Below are 19,798 nucleotides of genomic sequence, written 5' to 3'. Positions count from 1 at the left end.
CCTCGCCTTCCTCGGGGGTGGGGCAATGGGGCCCCGCTCAGGGCTGTCTGACGCCAAAGCCCATGTTTATGCCACTGTACCAGGCTCAGTCTGAAGCCATTCCAACCCAAACCACCCCCTGAAAGCGATTCATTCATTGAACTTATTTATTTTTATACTTTATTTTTTTCTTATTACAGAGATAATGTGTTGTCGCTGTGAATATTTAAATAATGCAGAAGTATGCAACATACCAATGAAAGGCCACCCTTATCTCATTCCCCAGAAATAGCTACTGTTAACATTTTTATATACATTCTTCCAGATTTCTTTCTACTCATATACTGATTACTTGGGTTTTCTTCCCACAAATGGTGCACTAGTCCTACTGTTTTGTAGCCTGTTCTTTTTTTCTTTCACTTCTCCATTTAAACATTTTTCAGCAGTGCACGTTTTTCTTAACAGCTGCATAACCTTTTCTTGTATAGATGTCCCATAATTTTTTAACGAGTCCAGCACACATAGACATTAGCATTGTTTCCGTGGGTATTTTTTACTGTTACAAAAAAATGCTACAAGGAACATACTGGCATCTGTATTGGGCTCGTTTGTTTGATTTTTTTTATGGTACTTTTTGCTAACTTTGGTGCAACAAAATATGTTCCATTTTCACACAGATTTGTCAATTTACTCTCAAAAAAATGCACTGGATAATATTCCCACCAAAGATGTCTCCCAGATGTTTACATGTCACACTATACAAATATTTTTCATGACTTATGATGCTTTTTGCTATACAAAAATTATTATGCATGTAATTATTATACATGTGGTCAAATACATCGGTTTTTCCTTTTTCACAACTGGATTTTGCTTCTTGCTTAGGATGCTTTCCACACTCCAGTTTAAGCACTTTTATTGCTTTATTATTTGCATTCAAATGTTGAATCATTCCAAAATTTGTTTTGTGTAAAGATTCAGCTTGTTTTTTTTCCTCCAAAATCATAATCTCTTATCCCTAAACTATGCACAAACTAATCCATCTACTCACTACGTTGAAATGTCACCTCTATCATAAAATAAATTCACATAAGCATTCGGTTCTATTGAGGAAAGCACAATAAGAGGTAAACATAACAGAAACGAGACAAAATCATTATTAATTATGGAGTGTATTAATGCAGACCTTCAAAACCTAAGAGAATGAACTAAAAAGTTGACAGAAACCATAATAGAATTCAGCACAGGAGTCAGTAGCTGAAATAATATTTGATACCTTCTCCATATCCAAAGTAATTCAAATGGTCAGAAGTCTGCTTTGTGAGATCATCTCTTCCTTAACTAAACAAATAAAGTATTGTTAACTCCTATGTTCTCTGGATAATTAGAGATATGCAACACACATTTCCCACATTTTCAAGGTGGGTTTCTATTCTCTTGTCTTTTCTCTTTCTCTCTCCATGATGCCCCAAATTCCATGACCTTTGTCGTCATCCAGGTAAGCACTGATTGTGGTTTGGACTAGAGTGGTAGCAGTGGACATAATGAGAAATGATTGAATTCGTGAGACAGTAAAGAAACAAAAAGCAACAGGACTCAGTGAGTAACTAGATCCGGGGGAGAAGAGTGAGAAGTAGGAAGTGTCAAAGGGAACACTTAAGGAGCTGCTGTGACTCCTTTCACCGAGGTATGAAATATTGAAGGAGGAATGGGTTTGAGGGAACCTGAACGTTGATTTAGAGGCACCTGTGGAACATCCAGGTAGAAGTGTCCCACCAGCATTTGAACATACGTGTCTGAACCTCAGGAAAGAGATCTGAACTGAGATTACAGATCTAGAAGTCATCAGCCCTGGCCCAGGCCCAACCATTGAGAGCATTTGGGAAGTGAATCAGCAGATGGGAGTGCATTCTATCTCTATCTCTGTCTCTGTCTCTGTCTCTGTCTCTGGCATGTGTGTGTGCCTGTGTCTCTTTGGCCCTCAAATAAACACAATAATGAAAAAATAAGCAGCTGGCATTATGGTACAGCAGGTTAAGCTGCCACTTGTGATGCCCAAGTGGCATTTCAGAGTGCTGATTTGAGTCCTCACTGCCCTGCTTCCAATCCAGTTTCCTGCAAATGTGCCTGGGAAGACAGAAAATGATGGCCCAATTGACTGGGCCCCTGCCACCTATGTGGGAGACCAGGATGAAGTTCATGGTTCGTGGCTTCAGCCTGGTCCAGCCCTGGCTGTTGTAAGCATTAGGGCAATGAACCAGTGAGTGGGATGGAGTCTCCCTCTCTCTCTCTCTCTCTCTGGCACTCTGCCTTTCAAGTAAATAAAGAAATCTTTAAAAAGAAAAATAATAAAAATGAAATTTCCAAAAAGTTCATGAAAATGGGTGTTCGGAAAGAACCATATGTGAAATTCAAAACAATTTTATATCAAAATAAATTTATATATACTTCAATTTTTCATGAACTTTTTGAGTTAGGTTGATATATAGTTGTCGATATTCCATCTAAACAGAATACTTCGCTCTTCCCAGATGTACCTTGATTTCCTTTTGCTTAGGACCCTTTGCTCATGGAATTTCTTCCCCTTAGAATACCCTCTGTTACATCCATGCCCACATGATGTCTACCTTCCAACATTTTAAGTTCTAGCATGCTTTAAGTCCCAGTTGTGGCCTTTAAAATCCTGGGGGAAGTAACAGAGTACCTTAGGAGATATTGTTGGATTCAAGGGACTGAGGCACAATATGTGCCCACATCCGTCAAAAGAAGCATTCCCAAAGATTTTCAAACCCACCCTTTCCCAGCCCCCTTCCGATTCCACCACCTGCATAACCCAATGTCCTAAACACCCTTATCTTAGGCCCTGGGGGTCAGGGAAGAGGCAGCAACCTTATCAGGGAGAAGATAAATGAGTCTCAGTCCCCAATGATCACCCTCTGATCGGAGAGATTTACTCCTACTTTCTCCTTGTGAACTGTTAGCATTTTCAGATCTGCAGTATCCACGCATAAAGTCTGTGGAATCTAAGTCACTGGAGCCTAGACCAATTTCTGTTGTCCGCAGATTAGGAGACAAATACCTGAGATTATGTAAATCCTGCTTGTCAACTAAGGGGAACGATGAAAAGCTCAGTTATCACCAGGCATCTCTGTCCAGGATAAGGAAAGGCAAACTAAAGATTGCTTAGTACACAATGTGGGGATGAAACTTCCTAATCCCAGAGCACCCGAGAGTTCAGACCACAGAAGCTCAAATGACAAGCTCAGGATACCACCATCACCAAATCTGTCCTGGCACATTTCCCTTTCTCCAAACTACACAGAATCAGTGTCTCTGAATTTTGGAGAACTTGGAGGTAAGGCTGGGGGAGGGTGGTAAAGATTTCCCTTCAAGGTTACCTAGCATTTCTTTAGTCATCTAAGTGATACAGCACAGCACACTAATCAAGTTGAAATTGGACACCAGACTTTCTTCAAATTTTCACAGCCATTCCCACTCCAGAAAAAGGCCAACTGACTGTGCCTTCTCCTGCACTCCACTGCTCTCAGGCCCATTGGGCCCTTTCTAGTCCCCAGCATACTGGCAGCATTCATGCCTTTCCATTTCCAGGCTCTCTATGTCCTCTCTTCTGAGCTTCTGGTGGAGTCTCAGAATCTTTTTATATATAAGAAAATTTCACTCACTTTGTGTCCATCTCAGCCCCAGGACTATCTTTCCATGATTTCCATAGGTGGGGAAATCTGCTACCCACTTCTGGACTAGCATTCATTTTCCCCTGCCCTTTGTATCCCCTGCTCTGTGCTGTATCACTTAGTCCTTCCTCTGCACAAGCCTGGGAGGCAGGATTGGGCCAATTCCATGGCATGTGCACCACCCTCATTTCACAGAGGACAACACTGGGAGTGGGAGCAGTAACTTGCCCAAAACAAAGGAACTGATGAGTGACCCGAAGATAACTCGCATCCAGGTCATCAGTTAGCAAATACCGGAGCCTTAAGAACTACAGATTTCTTCCAGTGATCAACGTCCCAGAATATTCTTTCCAACCCTCTCTATAAACATATGGTAGGCATATTACAGTATAATTTTCATCTGTGGAGGCAAATCTAACTGGATACCCAGATGTTCACTTAGATATTGTCATAAAGTGTCACAGGCTATATAACTATTTCATTACTGTGATGTGAACACCAAGTTTGATTTTTATTAAATTCGTACTGCTACATGGTAACAAATCACACAATACAGAAGAGCATATGATAAAAACTAATGCCCTGCTTCGAACCTCCCTTCTCCATCCCACCTCCGCAAAGTCACTTTTCAACATGTTTTGGTTTTAGTTCTACCAGTGATTCCCTTTGTAACTCTAGAATATATGTATACTGTTTCTTTGCTTGTAAAATCTATATAGGATGCCTCACTTTCCTTACTTCCTGCAGTGCTTAGCATTGATATTCCTTTTTTCTTAGTTTTGTAGCTTAAAAATACACTCATATTTCTATTTCTTTTTCTATTTATTTATTTTTATTTTTTTTTTATTTTTTGACAGGCAGAGTGGACAGTGAGAGAGAGAGACAGAGAGAAAGGTCTTCCTTTGCCGTTGGTTCACCCTCCAATGGCCGCCGCGGCCGGCGCGCTGCGGCCGGCGCACCGCGCTGATCCTATGGCAGGAGCCAGGAGCCAGGTGCTTTTCCTGGTCTCCCATGGGGTGCAGGGCCCAAGCACCTGGGCCATCCTCCACTGCACTCCCTGGCCACAGCAGAGAGCTGGCCTGGAAGAGGGGCAACCGGGACAGAATCCGGCGCCCCGACCGGGACTAGAACCCGGTGTGCCGGCGCCGCTAGGCGGAGGATTAGCCTAGTGAGCCGCAGCGCCGGCCTCTATTTCTTATTCCATCCATATTTAGCAAATAACTTCTCCTGCCCACTTTTTATGACAAGTGGGTTAGGGCCAATAACTTCCCTTCACTCAATCAATATCCCGCATCATCATTTTCAGTTTCCTATCCTATTATTCAGGTGATTCACATTTTTTTTTACAGGCAGAGTGGACAGTGAGAGAGAGAGAGAGAGAGAAAGGTCTTCCTTTGCCGTTGGTTTACCCCTCAATGGCCACTGTGGCCGGCGTGCTGCAGCCGGTGCACTGCGCTGATCCGAAGGCAGGAGCCAGGTGCTTCTCCTGGTCTCCCATGGGGTGCAGGACCCAAGCACTTGGGCCATCCTCCACTGCCTTCCCGGGCCATAGCAGAGAGCTGGCCTGGAAGAGGGGCAACCGGGACAGAATCTGGCGCCCCGACCGGGACTAGAACCCGGTGTGCTGGCGCCGCTAGGCGGAGGATTAGCTTATTGAGCCGCGGCGCCGGCTAGGTGATTCACATTTCTATTCTATTCTGCAGCTACAACTAGGTCTTCTCTGCTCTGTCTCCCCAAGTTGACTCTAAAACCTGGAAATCAATAAACAACATTTACATTATCATGATTAGGTAAATATTTTTCAAAATCCAGCCAAGTAGTGAGCCAGGAATATACTTCCTTCTCTACAAGTTCAATGTCACAGTCTTTGGACCTCTCCAAGGAGAATACTTCTAACATCAAGGTCAAATGGAGTCTCTCTTAAACTCCATCAGCTATTTATAATCATAGATTTTATTTTGCTTTATATTTAAACCATAGCTTTCTTGAATAATTATAGGGGGAGAAAGAGAAAGAGATAGGGGAAGAGAGAGAGAGAAGGATTAATTTTAATATCTTTTCTTTTTTCCTTGAATTATATGTCTTTGTTATATTCCTTCACTCAACAAATATTTATTAAGTGTTTGTTTATGTGCCAGGCACTATTCTAAAAGCTAAAGATATAGCAGCAAAAAAGATAAATAGCAATCCTTGTCCCACAGAGAGCTGATTCTAGTGAGGAAGAAAGATAAAATTATCAGATAAGTAAAATACATAACAAGTTAAAAATGTGTGATAAGTGCTATGGAGAAAAATTAAGCTGGGCAAAAGGGATGGAGACTGCTAAAGAGGATGGTAGCTTATTTTAGTTTGAAATAGGTTGGTCAAGGAAAGACTCACTAGACAGGTAGCATGTGAGCAAAGAGTTGCATGAGGTGAGAGAGGTAGCCAAGTGGGTACTTGGGGAATGAACATTCCAAGCAGCAAAAACAGACAGTGCAAAGGCCCTGGGGCAGGTCCATACCTGGCACTTTTTTCATGCCTGGCATTTTTAAAGAACATAAAGATCAGGGTTGACAGAGAGGTGGAGGAAGGCAGCAAGGAAAGTAATAGGAAATGAGGTTAGATGGTTAATGAGAAGTTCCCTCACCTATCCTTCTCTCAGAGGGCCCTGTGAGTCAACAGTGGGATCTATAGGAGAACTGCGAGGAGAGAGGAGAGAGGATCTTATTTGGTTTTCAAAGGATCTCCCTGACTTTTGTGAAAACGTGCTGGGGCAAGTGAGAAGGGCAAGGAAAGGGAAGAAAAAAATCAAAAGCCGGAGGACCAGTGTGGGAGCTGCTGCCAGAATGACTCGGGTTGGATGCACTATTTTCTTTTTTTTTTTTTTTAAAGATTTTATTTATTTGAGAGGTAGAGTTACAGACAGTGTGTGAGAGAGAGAGACAGACAGAAAGGTCTTCCTTCCGTTGGTTCACTTCCCAAATGGCCGGCTTCCTCCCGGCTTCCTGCATGGGCGCAGGGGTCCAAGGACTTGGGCCATCCTCCACTGCTTTCCCAGGCCATAGCAGAGAGCTGGATCAGAAGGGGAGCAGCCGGGACTCGAACTGGTGCTCATATGGGATGCCAGCACCGCAGGCGGAGGATTAACCTACTGAGCCAGAGCACTGGCCCCGCACTATTTTCTGAATTCACTATTCTGGACACCTGTTCCAGAAAGCTGTAGAACATCAGCTTCTCATAGTGTTTTTGACAAAGTTTCCTTCATTGTTTCTGTTCTCTTGATCTGAAACACCAATTCCTATTATTCAAAAGTGGACTCTATTGGACTGATTTATGTATCTTAAAATGTTTTCTAATATTAAAAAAAAAAAAAGAAAAAGAAAAAAAAAGGCCGGTGCCGTGGCTCACTGGGCTAATCCTCCACCTACAGCACCGGCACACCGGGTTCTAGTCCCAGTCGGGGCACTGGATTCTGTCCGGGTTGCCCCTCTTCCAGGCCAGCTCTCTGCTGTGGCCCGGGAGTGCAGTGGAGGATGGCCCAAGTACTTGGGCCCTGCACCCGCGTGGGAGACCAGGAGAAGCACCTGGCTCCTGGCTTCAGATCGGCGCGGTGCACCGGCCTCAACAGGCCAGCCGCAGTGGCCACTGAGGGTTGAACCAACGGAAAAGGAAGACCTTTCTCCCTGTCTCTCTCACTGTCCACTCTGCCTGTCAAAAAAAATGTTCTCTAATATTTTCTGTTTCTTCCTCCTCCCTGTACCCTCCCCCCACACACATATTCTGGGCAATTTATTCAATGTTATTTCCCATTTCTTCCATTGATTTATTTTTCATTTCAGCAACTTATTTTCAATTTCTAAGGAATTTTTCTTTTTTCTGAATGTTCCTACTTTGTGGCATCTAGTTGTTGTTTTATGTGGGTTATATCTTCTTGAATCTTGTTGAGAATATTACTAGTTTTTTTTCCCCCTTAAGAAACAAAAGCTTCTCAGATTGCTCCTGGGGTCAGTTGTTGTATTTGTTTGTCTCATTCTTTTGCTCTCATGCTGCAGGCTTCCTTCGTTTGCCTGGGAATCTTTGGTTATCTGTTTATATTCAAGAGAAAAGGACTAGGTGGCTGACGTAGGTTTTCTCTGTCCTGGATAAGCAGAGCATTGTCTAGCTAGAGCTCTAACCTTCATGAGGAAATTCCTTCAGGAAGCTTTGTGTGGACTTGGGCGAGGTGGCAATTGACAGGCTTTGGGACCTCCAAGCGCCGGGAAGGAGAAGACTCTGCTGTGTGCTACTACATGGCACAGGACAAGCCTGAGCGTCCTGGGGGCAGTTTGTAAACTGGGCATCAAAGATTTCCCTTCTGCAGGTCAAGGGCTAGAACTGCATGTGTTCTGTTTGAGCGGAAAAGAGAGAGAAGGATCCTCAGTGATGCCGATGCCCCACCCCAACCCACACCCCCAACCCCATCCACACGGGGCGAACCCTGCCACTCACTCCCACCCTCCACAGGACCTGCAGACACTGTTTTCAGAACACCCCATCTCGACACCTCCTCCCCGCCACGCCACTCCAGGTCTGCAGAGACACAGAGAACCTCTCATACTTTCCCATCTCTGTCAGACCTCACCCTACTCTTGTCCTAGCAGCCACTCCCTGAACGCTTACCACGTGCGGAGCGTACAAGCTCACTTAATCTTCACAACAACCTAACGCAGTAGGTTCTGTTAGGATCCCCATTTTACAGATGAGGAAGGTGAGGCTCCGGGGGAGGTGAGTTGACTTACGCAGGATCACTGAGTCAGCGAACTGAGATTCCAACTCAGTCTGAGCCCAGAGGCAGCTTTTGTGAACCGTTGCATTATTTCCTTTTGCAGTCTTGCTGCAGCCTGTCTTGGCCTCAGACTCTTCTAAGGATTTAAGTCCCGTGTATGTGGAACCCCTGAATTGCTATGGCACCTTGAGGAACGCCCTCCCATCTCGAGGCTTAAAGGCAGTACCAGGAAGGATCAGGCCTACTGCGCTTACCTTGCCAATCCCTTTCTCATCTCTGCTACCTTTTTAAGATGACTGGTGCTAAGTGACCTTCCTCTGGCCCCAGTTACTGGGCTCCGGTGGATGTTTATAGGAAAGAAAAACCCCACCCTGAGCCAACATAGCAAACAGACAGACCCAGCACTCTGGTATGTTTAGTTTCCATTCATTTTACAGCTGGATGAGGGAAAAAGAGAGGCATGGAACTGGCCCTTCTCCAGGCAAGATGCCAGCCCCAGCTCTTGGACAATCCTGGCTTGTGTGGGCTTCAATGCCACATTCAGAGCCTTCCCCACCCTTCAGGATGGTCCCTCCCTCTCAAGAGAAGGGATACCTGGAGGTTTAAAAGAGCAAGGGTTTGGAGATCGGCCTCAGACCTTCCGGACGTGAACACGAGAGCGAGGCCCGAGGTGGCATCATGTCTGGGTGGAGGTGTCTCAGCTGTGGCAGCTTTCTCCTGAGCATTCTCCTTGAACTGACAAACCAGGGACCTCCTGGCCCCCTCTCATCAGGCACGAAGGTCAGTTCTGGGATGAGGGAACCAGGCTCTGGGATTTGTGAGAAAACTAGCTCCTTGGAGGCAAGCAGGAGAAAGTAACTCAGGCTGTTTCCTCAGTGCCATGGCTGAGAAGGTAAGGCTGGAGAAAAGAGTCACTCTTTTTGCGGAGAACACGTCATGTGCTACACCAGGGCTCTTGCAAGAATCGTCGTTTCTTTTAGTTCTCGCAGCTTCTTTGGGAGCCAGGCTCTATTATGAGCCCCATTATAGAGGGGGAGAAAACTGAGGCGCAGAGGTTAAGACCCAGTTAGGAAGTGACAGAAGCAGCATTGAAACCCAGGCCCATCTGATCCAGGATGGGCCTTATTTCCCGCCACTCCACACTGGAAACAAACTAATTGTATATGAAGCGTGGTAAGACGGAGGGATCATGACTTCAGGAAAGGCATGACCTCAATCTCGAGGCCTCGGGGAACACATCTGTGAAATGTAGACCACAATGGTATCTAGTTCATAGGCCTGACAAAAGGATTAAATAAGATCATGCCATTCTTTCCACCTAAGATCCGAAAGATGGAGAAACAACAAGAAAAGTTGATCAGAGTAGGGCTCAACGAGTGGTAACCACTCTGTCACATTCTAAAGTCTAATCCATGCGCCAGCAATTTCAGCACCCCCTAGGACTTCGCTAAAAGGGTGGAATTTCAGGTCTCACTCGAGACTCACTGAATCAGAATCTGCCTTTCTAACAAGTTTCTAGGAGCGGCATGTGCATGTTAGAGTTGGAGAAGCACTTGTCCGGACGTCCCTTGATTAGTGAACTCCTGTGAGTCTTTGATCTTGAGACTTCATAAAGGTCACTGCTATAACAGACATGACAGACACTGTTTTCCCTCTCTGGGCCTCAGTTTCTCCACTTGTACCCTGACACCTGTTCGGGAATCTTGGGTTCCCAAGTATCAACCCACCTAGGTCAAGGATAGTCTACCTGTAACTTACCTCTTGTCTCCTCTTGCAGCTTCTGATGACGAGCTATTCCGTGCGCTCCACTGTGGTATCTCGTTATGCCCACACTTTGATCACGTCTGTCTTGTTCAATCCACATGCTGAGACCCATGCAGCCATCTTTGAGCTGGATTTGCCTCGCCTCGCCTTCATCTCCAATTTCACTATGTAAGTCTGCTTCCGCACTCATCGCTTTATGCATCTGTGCACACGTTCATGCATTTTGTATTTGTTCTTTCAGCAGAACATAGTAATGAAGGCATTGTACTCTGAGATTAGACTTGCTCAATTGGAATCCTTGGTTCTGTCACCTATGCGACTCGGGAAAAGTTACCTCACTTTTGAGAGTTTAATTTTACACATCTATGAAGTCAGAATAAAATTAGTGATTCAAAAAAATTAGTGATTCAAAAATTCAGTGAGTTAACATGTACAGAAATATATGCTAAAATCAGCCAGTGTATTGTGAGTATCTGATAATATTAGCTTTATTACTTTTTAAAATTTTTAATAAATCTTTTTAAAGATTTATTTATGTATTTGAAAGGCAGAGTTACAGAGAGCCAGAGTCAGAGAGAGAGAGAGAGAGAGGTCTTCCATCTGTTGGTTCACTCCCCAGATGGCTGCAATGGCCAGAGCTGTGCCATTCTGAAGACAGGAGCCAGGAGCTTCCTCTGGGTCTCCCACACAGGTGCAGGGGCCCAAGGACTTGGGCCATCTTCTACTGTTTCCCAGGCCATAGCAGAGATCTGGATCAGAAATAGAGCAACCGGACTCGAACTGGCGCCCATATTGGATGCTGGCACTGCAAGCAGCAGCTTTACCCGCTATGCCACAGCACCGGCCCCATAGCTTCATTATTTTTAATAGACATTTCCTGATGCTGACTCTGTGTGGCCTACATAGTCTAATGGCGGGGAGGAGGCACGAAAAAAGAAAGCAGTTGAGTTCAACAAAATATGTTGTGAGGAAAGAGAAGTCTGAATATGCAATGGATCAGAGGACGCTGGTCAGTTTCCTACTCCAAGGCAGTTGGACAAAACGGCACAGAGATGACATGTAAACTGAGGTTTGAACTATAAGATATTCATCAGCCAAGCAGAATGAGGTAGAGGTAGGGAATCCAGGCCGAAAGGTAAAGGCACAAATGTTCCCCCACTGAAGAACGACATGGATTTCCATGTCACTGCAGTACAGGGGACAGGCAAAGGGTAGAAGAGTGATCAGAAATGAGACTTGAGATATAGGAAAAGATTAGGCCATGGAAGGCTTCCAACACTAGAACAAGTACTTGGATCTCAATTTGTGGTCTGGAAACCATCTTATGAGTTTCCCCACATATCAAGAAAAGCTACTAAAGGATGTTGATTTATTAATATATAAATTATACATGTGTATATATATTAGTGGGAAATGTATTAGCTACATTATGAAGCAAGCATACTTGTGTAAACATAAATCATGAAAGAAAACTCTATAAATAGAGTGTTAATATTCTTTTCCCACTCCTGCTTTGTCTCGAGCATCCCTTGGAGCTTGTACACCCCACCATAGTCCATAATGAGGCTATATCATAAGGCTGTGAGCAAACAATGATGATAGTGAAGTGGGAGTGGACTGGGAAAGGGGAGGTAGAACTGAGAAGCCCAGAGTTCAGGTAAGGAAATGGGGACAGAGCCCATGTGAAGGCTGCAGATGACTGTAGTAGGATAACGGTGGTGGGATTTGAGAGATCACTAGAGGAAGAACCGAGCTGACTGTGTGTAGGAAGTAAATACATACGATGCTGCCTACCATTTTGTGGCTTGTCCAGCCTGCTAGATGACAGTAGAGGTGATGAACAAAAGGGGGGGGGTGCTCATTAGCCTGTATAACACCTTAGTGTGAATTAGGAAAAGGCCCCTGGCTTTGGATAGGACTCAGACTTAGCTGGTTAGTGAGTCCAGCACAGGCAAGGCTTCCGCCCTCACTCAGCTCCCTTCCCCCCATTCATGGGGAGGAGGTTCTTATGCTGTAAACAACATGTGCAGCCTGGAAGAGCAGCCCTGGAGCCTCCGCCTGCTATGGAGAACCTTCTGGCATTGTCTTGAAGAGTGGCTAGGTTGGAGGAAGTGATTGGTGTGGAGTGAGGGCAGGCAGTTTATGAGAGTGGTGCTGAGGTAGTCAAGGAGGGCTTCCTGGAAGCAGGATTTCCAGATGGGTAAGATTTGAAGGAACCAAGATCATCGCAAGCAGGGGACCCAGGGAGAACAGACAAAAACAAGCAGGCATGCGTCTGGAGTATGGGGGGTAACCAGAGAGGTGGGCGGTCAAAGGATGCAAGGGCCAAGCAGTTTGACAGAATTTAGATTCTTGCTTCCATAGAAAAAACACCAAAAGAATTTTTTAAAAAAATTAAGAAAAGCAGGCTGGAGGAAATGTTCTTGGGCAGACTCTGTGGAAAGTATGCTGGCTGGAGGCAGCACACACACAGAGGCCCCAGTGTGCTGCTGCCAGAGCAGCTCCACCCTCCCCCCCTCAACACCCCCCAGGAGACCTTGGGGCCGTGCCAGCTCGGCCCACCCCCACACTAGCCCAGGCCGGCAATACTGCTTCAGCTGCCTAGAAACACTTCTCGCCTGAGTGGTCTCTTCTGCACACTTCAGTTCCTTCCTTAGTGTTCCTGGAAGTTGGTCAAGTAATTTTCTTGGTATTTGTGCCTCAGTTACTCCATCTGTAAAATGGAGACTGTTGTACTTGCCTCCTACAGGGCTGCATCAACGTTCTCTAGGACACCAAACTCTTACTTCCCAGAAACAGCTCTGACCCATCCCTTCCCTTTTCAAGATTTATCCATAACTCCACATTCTCCAAGGCCAAAAGTCCTTACTGCCATGTGTTTGCTCTCTGAGTCTTGTGTTCAAAGCCCCTTGTTGTCCTCTCCTACTAAACTGTTGCCCATACGTCTTGCTGCTGCCCCTCTCTTCTGTTGTTCCTTGAAACACACTCTGGGTTTTCCTGCTGTCTGTCTGGGATGTCTATTCCATAAATAACTATTGAGTGCCTACTGTGTGTCAGACCATATTCGAAGTACGAGGGGTACAGCAGGAAATAAAACAAAATACCTGTCCTCAAGGAACTCATAGTCCAGTAAAAGAAGACAGTCATGAGAAAAAATAAACACATAAATACACATTAGTTTATAGATGAGAAATGCTACAGACAAGGGCCAGCGTTGTGGTGTAGCAGGTAAAGCTGCCGCTTGCAACACCGGCATCCAACATGGGCACTGGTTTGAGTCCTGACTGCTCTACTTCCAATCCAGCTCCCTGCTAATGGCCTTAGAAAGGCAACAGAGGATGACCCAAATGTCTGGCCCCTGCCATCCATGTGGGAGACCCACATGAAGCTCCTGGCTGCTGCCTTTAGCCTGGCCCAGCCCTGGTTGTTGCAGCCATACGGGGAGTGAACCAGTGGATGGAATCTCTCTCTCTCTCTCTCTCTCTCTCTCTCTCTACCCCTGTAACTCTGACATTCAAATAAATAAATCAATATTAAAAAAAAAGAAGTGTCAAAGACAAAGAGGAAATAGAATCAGGGAAATAGTAAATGAGTGTGAGTGTTGGGCAGGGAGGTGCTATTTTAGAGTGATCAAGGATGAATCTCTGAGGAAGTAGCATTTGAAAAGGCTGGAAAGGGGAGGACAGCCAGAGTGAGGACTTGCAAAGATTTGGAGGAAGAAGCTTCCAGGTAAAGTGAACAGCCATTGCAAAGCCTCTGAGACAGGAAGTGGCAAGGAGGCCAGTGTGGCTGGACCAGAGTGAGTGACAGGAAGCCTAGGAGGGGGTGGAGTTAGAGAGGTGACAGTGAGCCAGATTGTGCAGGGTCATGGGGAGCCTGGTGAACACTTTGGCTTTTACTCTAAGTCAAGACCAGAGCTACAGAGAGTTTTGAGCTGAAGAGTTACGTGGCTTAATTTAAGGCTAACAGCATATCTCTGCCTGCTGCAGGAACACACTCTAAGGAAGCAGAGGCTTAAAAAGGAGGCCAATTAGTAGGTTATTTCATTTATTCGAGCAAGAGAAATTGGTAGTTTATACCAGGGTAGTAATTGTAGGAGTGGTGAGAAGTGGTCAGATTGTGGATGTATTCTAAAGATAGAGCCAAAAATCCCTGATGGATTGGATGTGGAGTGTGAGAGAAAGCCGGGAGTCAAGCATGACTTAAGATTTTTAGCCAAACAACTATTTCCTGAGATAAGGAAGGCTGGGGAGGAGCAGCTCAAGATGGGGAGATATTAGGGGTATGTGAAGCTTGAGGTGCCTAACGAACATTCTAGTGCAGATGCCAAGTAATCGATTGGACATACAGGTCTGGAGTTCAGAGGACAAATACACACTGGAGATACAGATTTGAGACTCATCTGTTTGTACATGGTATTTCAGGCCATGGGCTAAATGACATCAACTAGAGAGTGAATGCAGGAAGAACAGAAGAGGGGAGGGGAGGGAGGGGAGGACAAGGGAGGGGAGGAAAGGTTAAGAACAGATCCTTGGAGCGTTCCAAAGATTTAGAAGTCAGGAATAGAAGGGGCCAACAGAGGAGACTGAGAAGGCCTGGCCAGTGAGGATTATTTATCCATATCCTCCCTTTCAGGCCCAGCTCCAAGGCCACCTCCTCTAGGATCCTTGCTTAAACACAGGCAAAAATTTTCTCTCTCTTCCTTGAACTCCTTTCTACTTGATTATCTTCCTTACAGAAATGAAGAAAATGAGAGTAAGCAAGTCTGTTTGTAATCCATCAGCTGCTGAGATCCCTGAGGACAAGGCCCCCTCCTTAGCCAGGCCCAGAAGACTTTGCAGCAATTTGCACAATAGTTTCACAATTTTTACTGTCTATACCACCCACTATATTATTTATATAATCTATTATATATGTGTGTGTGTATATATATATGTATATATATATATATACACTTGATAAGATTATCTCAGACTTACCCTAAGTAAATAGTATCTGTGACTTCATGAGTTCAATGTACTAGCTGTATTTTTAAATAAACATTACAGTAACAATCAAAAATATTGTATGTGCCCAAAGGTGGAATTCACTCAACACTTTGAGAAATGTAAAATGTGAACACGAGCTCCACCATATGCTGTGTGGTCTCTATTTCCCTACCTGATGATTGGAGAGATACTCATTCACCCTGCTTTATTTCCCTCTCCTCTCTTCCTTTCTTGCTCATACACTGTTTTGTTCATTCTCTTACCTCACCCCCACCCTCCTCCTCTTCCTTCCTTATTTTTCTTTCTCTATGTCTCTGACCATTTCTGTATTTTTCTTTCCCTGGTGCTGCCGTCTCCCCTCTGCTTCCCCCGTCAGGACCATCAACAATAAAGTGTACATTGCGAAAGTCAAAGAGAAGCACCAAGCAAAGAAAATCTATGAGGAAGCCCATCAGCAGGGAAAGACAGCTGCTCACATAGGCATCAGGTATGTCCTCATCCAGTCTGAAACATGACTGAATCATCATAACTGAGTGATAGGGCAGATAACGTTCGCTCTGGTCTGTCCATCTGTGAACAGACACAGTGATCTCTCCTTCATAGGATAATATGCAGATGACGTGAGTTAATGAGTGCTGAAGCCTATAACAGACTAGGTGTTCAATAAATGGGTGTTTACGGCCCATTTCCACCTTTCTCTTGCTAGCAGGGTGTGGCTTCTTTAAGAACTGACACCTTCTGGGAAGGTTGTGTGCAAGTGAGATTTTTCTAAATTGAATCCTGTTTGCTAACTGAGTTCGCTTCAGCTGGCAGAAATGTGTTGTCTCCTTTCAGTGTGTTCTCCTAGCTTCCAAGAACGTTTCATCAAGTAGGAAAAGTTTAGATTTGGCGACTGCAACCTGAAGAGTTACTGCCATCAAAACAAACTCACTCCAGAACATGGGGGAGGGCTGGGTGTGAGGGGCTATTTGAAGGGGAAGAGGCACTGTACACAAATTGAAAACTTTTTCTATGAAACAAATCATTGGCCTTTATTTGTTCTGCCCAAGATTCAGTTTTTCACAGACTGGCTTTCCTTAAGGGTGAACTGCCTGTGATAACTTCTCAGGCACAGTATTTGGGAGAGTGAATGAGGGAGGGACAGACATTGATGAGGCAATGAAGCAATGACTAACTCCGGGCCAGAGACTTAGTTGATCCACACTGTTCAGGTCTGTGGAGGCTAGGGTGGGGGTGGGGGGTCTGTTGAACCAGGACACAAGGCAATAACTGTCCAGCTCCTCAGGAGATCCCATCGCTAAACCATCTGCCTCCTTGACTTGTGCAGGGACCGGGAATCAGAGAAGTTCCGCATCTCAACTAGCCTGGCAGCAGGCACAGCGATGACTTTTGCCTTGGCCTATGAGGAGCTCTTGCAGCGGCAACAAGGCCAGTACCAGCTGGTGGTGAGCCTGAAGCCTGGTCAGTTGGTAACCAGACTGAGCGTAGAAGTCACAGTGTCCGAAAGGACAGGCATTGCCTTTGTGCACGTACCGCCGCTGAGGACCAGCCGCCTGCGCACCAAGGACAACACAAGTATGTGCACAACACTACCGGTCAACCACCAGAGAAGCCTTCCCTAAATGCGAGCCTACCTTTTCCAATGGGCTTCCTTGCAGTGCTGCTTCTGCCCTGTGCTCCCTTACCAGGTCTTTCCCGACTCAGTGAGAGAAGGCACACTGGGAGGTAAAGATATACCTGGGGTAAGGCTTTACTTGGTCTTTGCAGGCAGTTGAAACTGGACATGAAAAACACTTCCCAGAGTCTTGATGACTCCTATTAATAAAAATCAATACTGGGGAAGCAGGAGTTGGAAGGGTATATGAAACCATGAGTTAAGAGTAAGGAGTATTGAAGAAGAAACATTGGCCCTGGACTTGCCTTTGCTGGAGCCCACAGATGCTAGGGGACAAGAAGTACGAGCAGCCCTGGCCCCTGCTTGGGGGTGCGGGGCACAGAGGCGGCCAATGCCATCACATCTGGCACTTGCGAAGGCTGGGCTGGCGACACCGGCATCACTCCCTGAGCTGGGAGCGATGCAGATGGCTGAGCCCACCTTGGGGAGCCCGGTTGCTCAGCTTGCAGAGGGCCCAGGAATCAGCATCTGTGACCAGCTGGGGGAACTGTACCTGCAGCCAGGGTGTGGAATCAGGGAACTGGGCCCTGCACTCCCTCAGAGCAGTGATGGACAGGCACCGAGAAATCTCCAGGTCCCGAGGCCCTTGCAAAGCCTATAGCAATGGAGGCCTGTCTGGCAGATGCAGAGGGCAGCGGGGCGGACATACTGCAGACAGACACACACGGACTGCCTTCCCTTCCCAGCTGTAACTCCCGCTGATGAGCGAGACTCCATAGCTCTGCATCACTGTCCCCATCTAAGTGGGGTAGGGAGGGGGCACCCATCACTGGGGACCATGAGGGCATTTGAGAAAACCCACCCCACAGACGCCTGGGTGTCCTGTCAGGGAGACTGGAAGAAAGTGTGCTGGCCGGCATCGGGGAGCACTCACGGCGCCCCGGGTGGGGTCCCCCGTGCTAGACCTAAACGTCCTCCTGTCACCCCCACACGCACTGGGTGTCACCAGGAGCCACGGGCATCCGGGCTAGGGATGGAGAGACGGGGCTGAGAGGGAGGCAGTGACTGGGGCACGGCCCCTCAGCGGCCGTGGGGACCTGGGCCCACGGGCCGGGGCCATCGCAGGCCTCGCAGCCTGCACTCTGGAGCCCTAAGCTATAAACGGCAGCGCCCTCCCCCTTCTCCTTAAAGGTTACAGCAGAGGGTAGGACCAATCCTGTGGGGATAAGGCAGAACAAAGAGCTGGGAGAGGAAGGAAGCCCAGGGAACGTATGTGAGCAGGCGCCTCCGAGAGTATGGGGGCTCGGGTTGCCCCCCAGCTTCCTGACAGCTGGAGCAGGAAGGGGGGAGCAGAATTCCCAAGTTTCCCCTTTCTGGAAAAAAGGAGGCGCAGAGACAGTTGTAAATGGACATTTGTCTTGGACTCAAATTCCAGAGCAGTTGATCTTGTGGCCGGCTCAGCAAACATCCGGGACCAGGAATTCAGCAGTGATTTCACGAGACGAGACGCGAAAAGGCCTATTCACACACGTGATCCTGAGAGCCAGGCGGCAGGGAAGACAAGGCGTGAAATTCTATGCAGAGGAGAACCTGGCCGGGCTGCTGTTTCCCACAGCTGTGGGGTGGGAGGAGACCCGGGTCCTGTCTGCCTGTCTGTCCCTGTCCCCAGCACACAGCACAGAGCACGCTGCCTGTGTGGGAGAGCCCAGGGCCACGCAGCGGGTCCTGGTGCGGGGTTGCAGGGAAGGGAGATGACCGGGAGAGGAGGCAGTGGGGTCAGGCTGCCCGGGGCTGGGAGCTGAGCGTGAGGCGGGTCTGCCAGGCTGGGCTTGAGGCAGGAGGCAGAGCAGGAGCTGGCTGCAGGACGTGGAGAGCAGCAAGGCACTGGGGCAGGCGGGTGGGCAGGGGTTCGGCCTGTCAGCCTGCCTGATGCTGCCCCTTTGCTGTGCCTTCCCGCACTTCTCTGTCTGCTGAGCCCTCCCCGCCACAACCCCACATAGGACAGGCTGACTCGCCGCCATCGACGAGGATCGAGAGGGGAGAGACCTGCGCACGAGTCACCTTCTGCCCGACTTTGCGAGACCAGGCTGCCTTCTCGGGCTCAGGCGTCATGGCCGACTTCGTGGTGCAGTATGACGTGCTCATGGAGGACGTCATGGGAGACGTGCAGGTGAGGGGGCCCAGGGATGCGGGAGGGCCGTGGGCTCTGCAGTGACGGCCTGAGCAATGCTCTGCTTGGACAAGTTGTCCCTCTGGGTCTCGCTGGGGTTCTGGGAAGCCGGCTGTCCAGGAGAGGCGCAGCATGAGGACATGGGCACCATAGCATGAAACACAGGTTCCACAGCTGGGGCGGTGCGGGGACTCCACAGAAGGCCTGCAGACCTGCAACTGCAGAGCTGAATCCTGCCTCGGTCAACCTGCACTGGATCCGATCCACGCGTAGCTCCCTCGGAAGCAGACCTGCTGCAGAGGGAACCACCGGCCACTACTCACTCCCTCACACCCCTGAGCTCTGAGGCTGGCTGGCGTTCACAGACTCACGTTCTCTGGGCATTGCTTGCCGCCCCTCAGGAGGGAGAGTTTCCCTGGGCTTCAGATGAGCCTGACGTGAACACAGGGAGCCCTTCCATGTGCTTTAACCAGCTCGCCAAGTCCACGAGGAGCACCCATGGGCCAGCAGAGCGGCTGAGAGCAGACACTGACTGTGAGCTGAAGACGAGGACGGCAGGGACGCTCCAGCCCCCATTTGTCCCTGCTGCCAGCATGCGAGACACCTGCTGCTGCCCAGACCACACCGCAGGCTCTCTGGGAAGACACGTGGGCATCCTCACTATCTGCATGTGGGCATTGCTCAGCCCATGCCGCCCTGGGTGACCACATTCACCTTCCACGTAGGGACTCCACCCTCTGTCCACCTGTCAGCACCTCCTCTTGCTCCAAGGCCACTCCACCTTCTCCCCCTGGTGAGCCCTGGCTCCCCAGGACTCCTGTCTCCCTCGTGGGCTCACATGTG

The 19,798-nt window shown here is 47.7% G+C and overlaps 1 protein-coding gene across 1 annotated transcript in view; it reads left to right on the top strand.

The window, feature by feature from the left end:
• Positions 1-8,984: 8,984 nt before the first annotated feature.
• Positions 8,985-19,798, top strand: part of ITIH6 (inter-alpha-trypsin inhibitor heavy chain family member 6) — a 30,089-nt gene continuing 19,275 nt past the window's right edge. The window contains exons 1-5 of the mRNA XM_002720020.5: positions 8,985-9,198; positions 10,196-10,350; positions 15,547-15,657; positions 16,498-16,745; positions 18,786-18,955. Coding sequence (XP_002720066.2) covers positions 9,097-9,198; positions 10,196-10,350; positions 15,547-15,657; positions 16,498-16,745; positions 18,786-18,955 — 786 coding nt within the window. The 5' untranslated portion in view covers positions 8,985-9,096. The remainder of the gene's footprint in view (positions 9,199-10,195; positions 10,351-15,546; positions 15,658-16,497; positions 16,746-18,785; positions 18,956-19,798) is intronic.

This window comes from Oryctolagus cuniculus, chromosome X, assembly GCF_964237555.1.
Source record: "Oryctolagus cuniculus chromosome X, mOryCun1.1, whole genome shotgun sequence".
In the NCBI taxonomy this organism is placed as follows: Eukaryota; Metazoa; Chordata; class Mammalia; order Lagomorpha; family Leporidae; genus Oryctolagus; species Oryctolagus cuniculus.
Note: the sequence above shows the minus strand (reverse complement) of the source record. Positions and strands in the feature narration are given on the sequence as shown.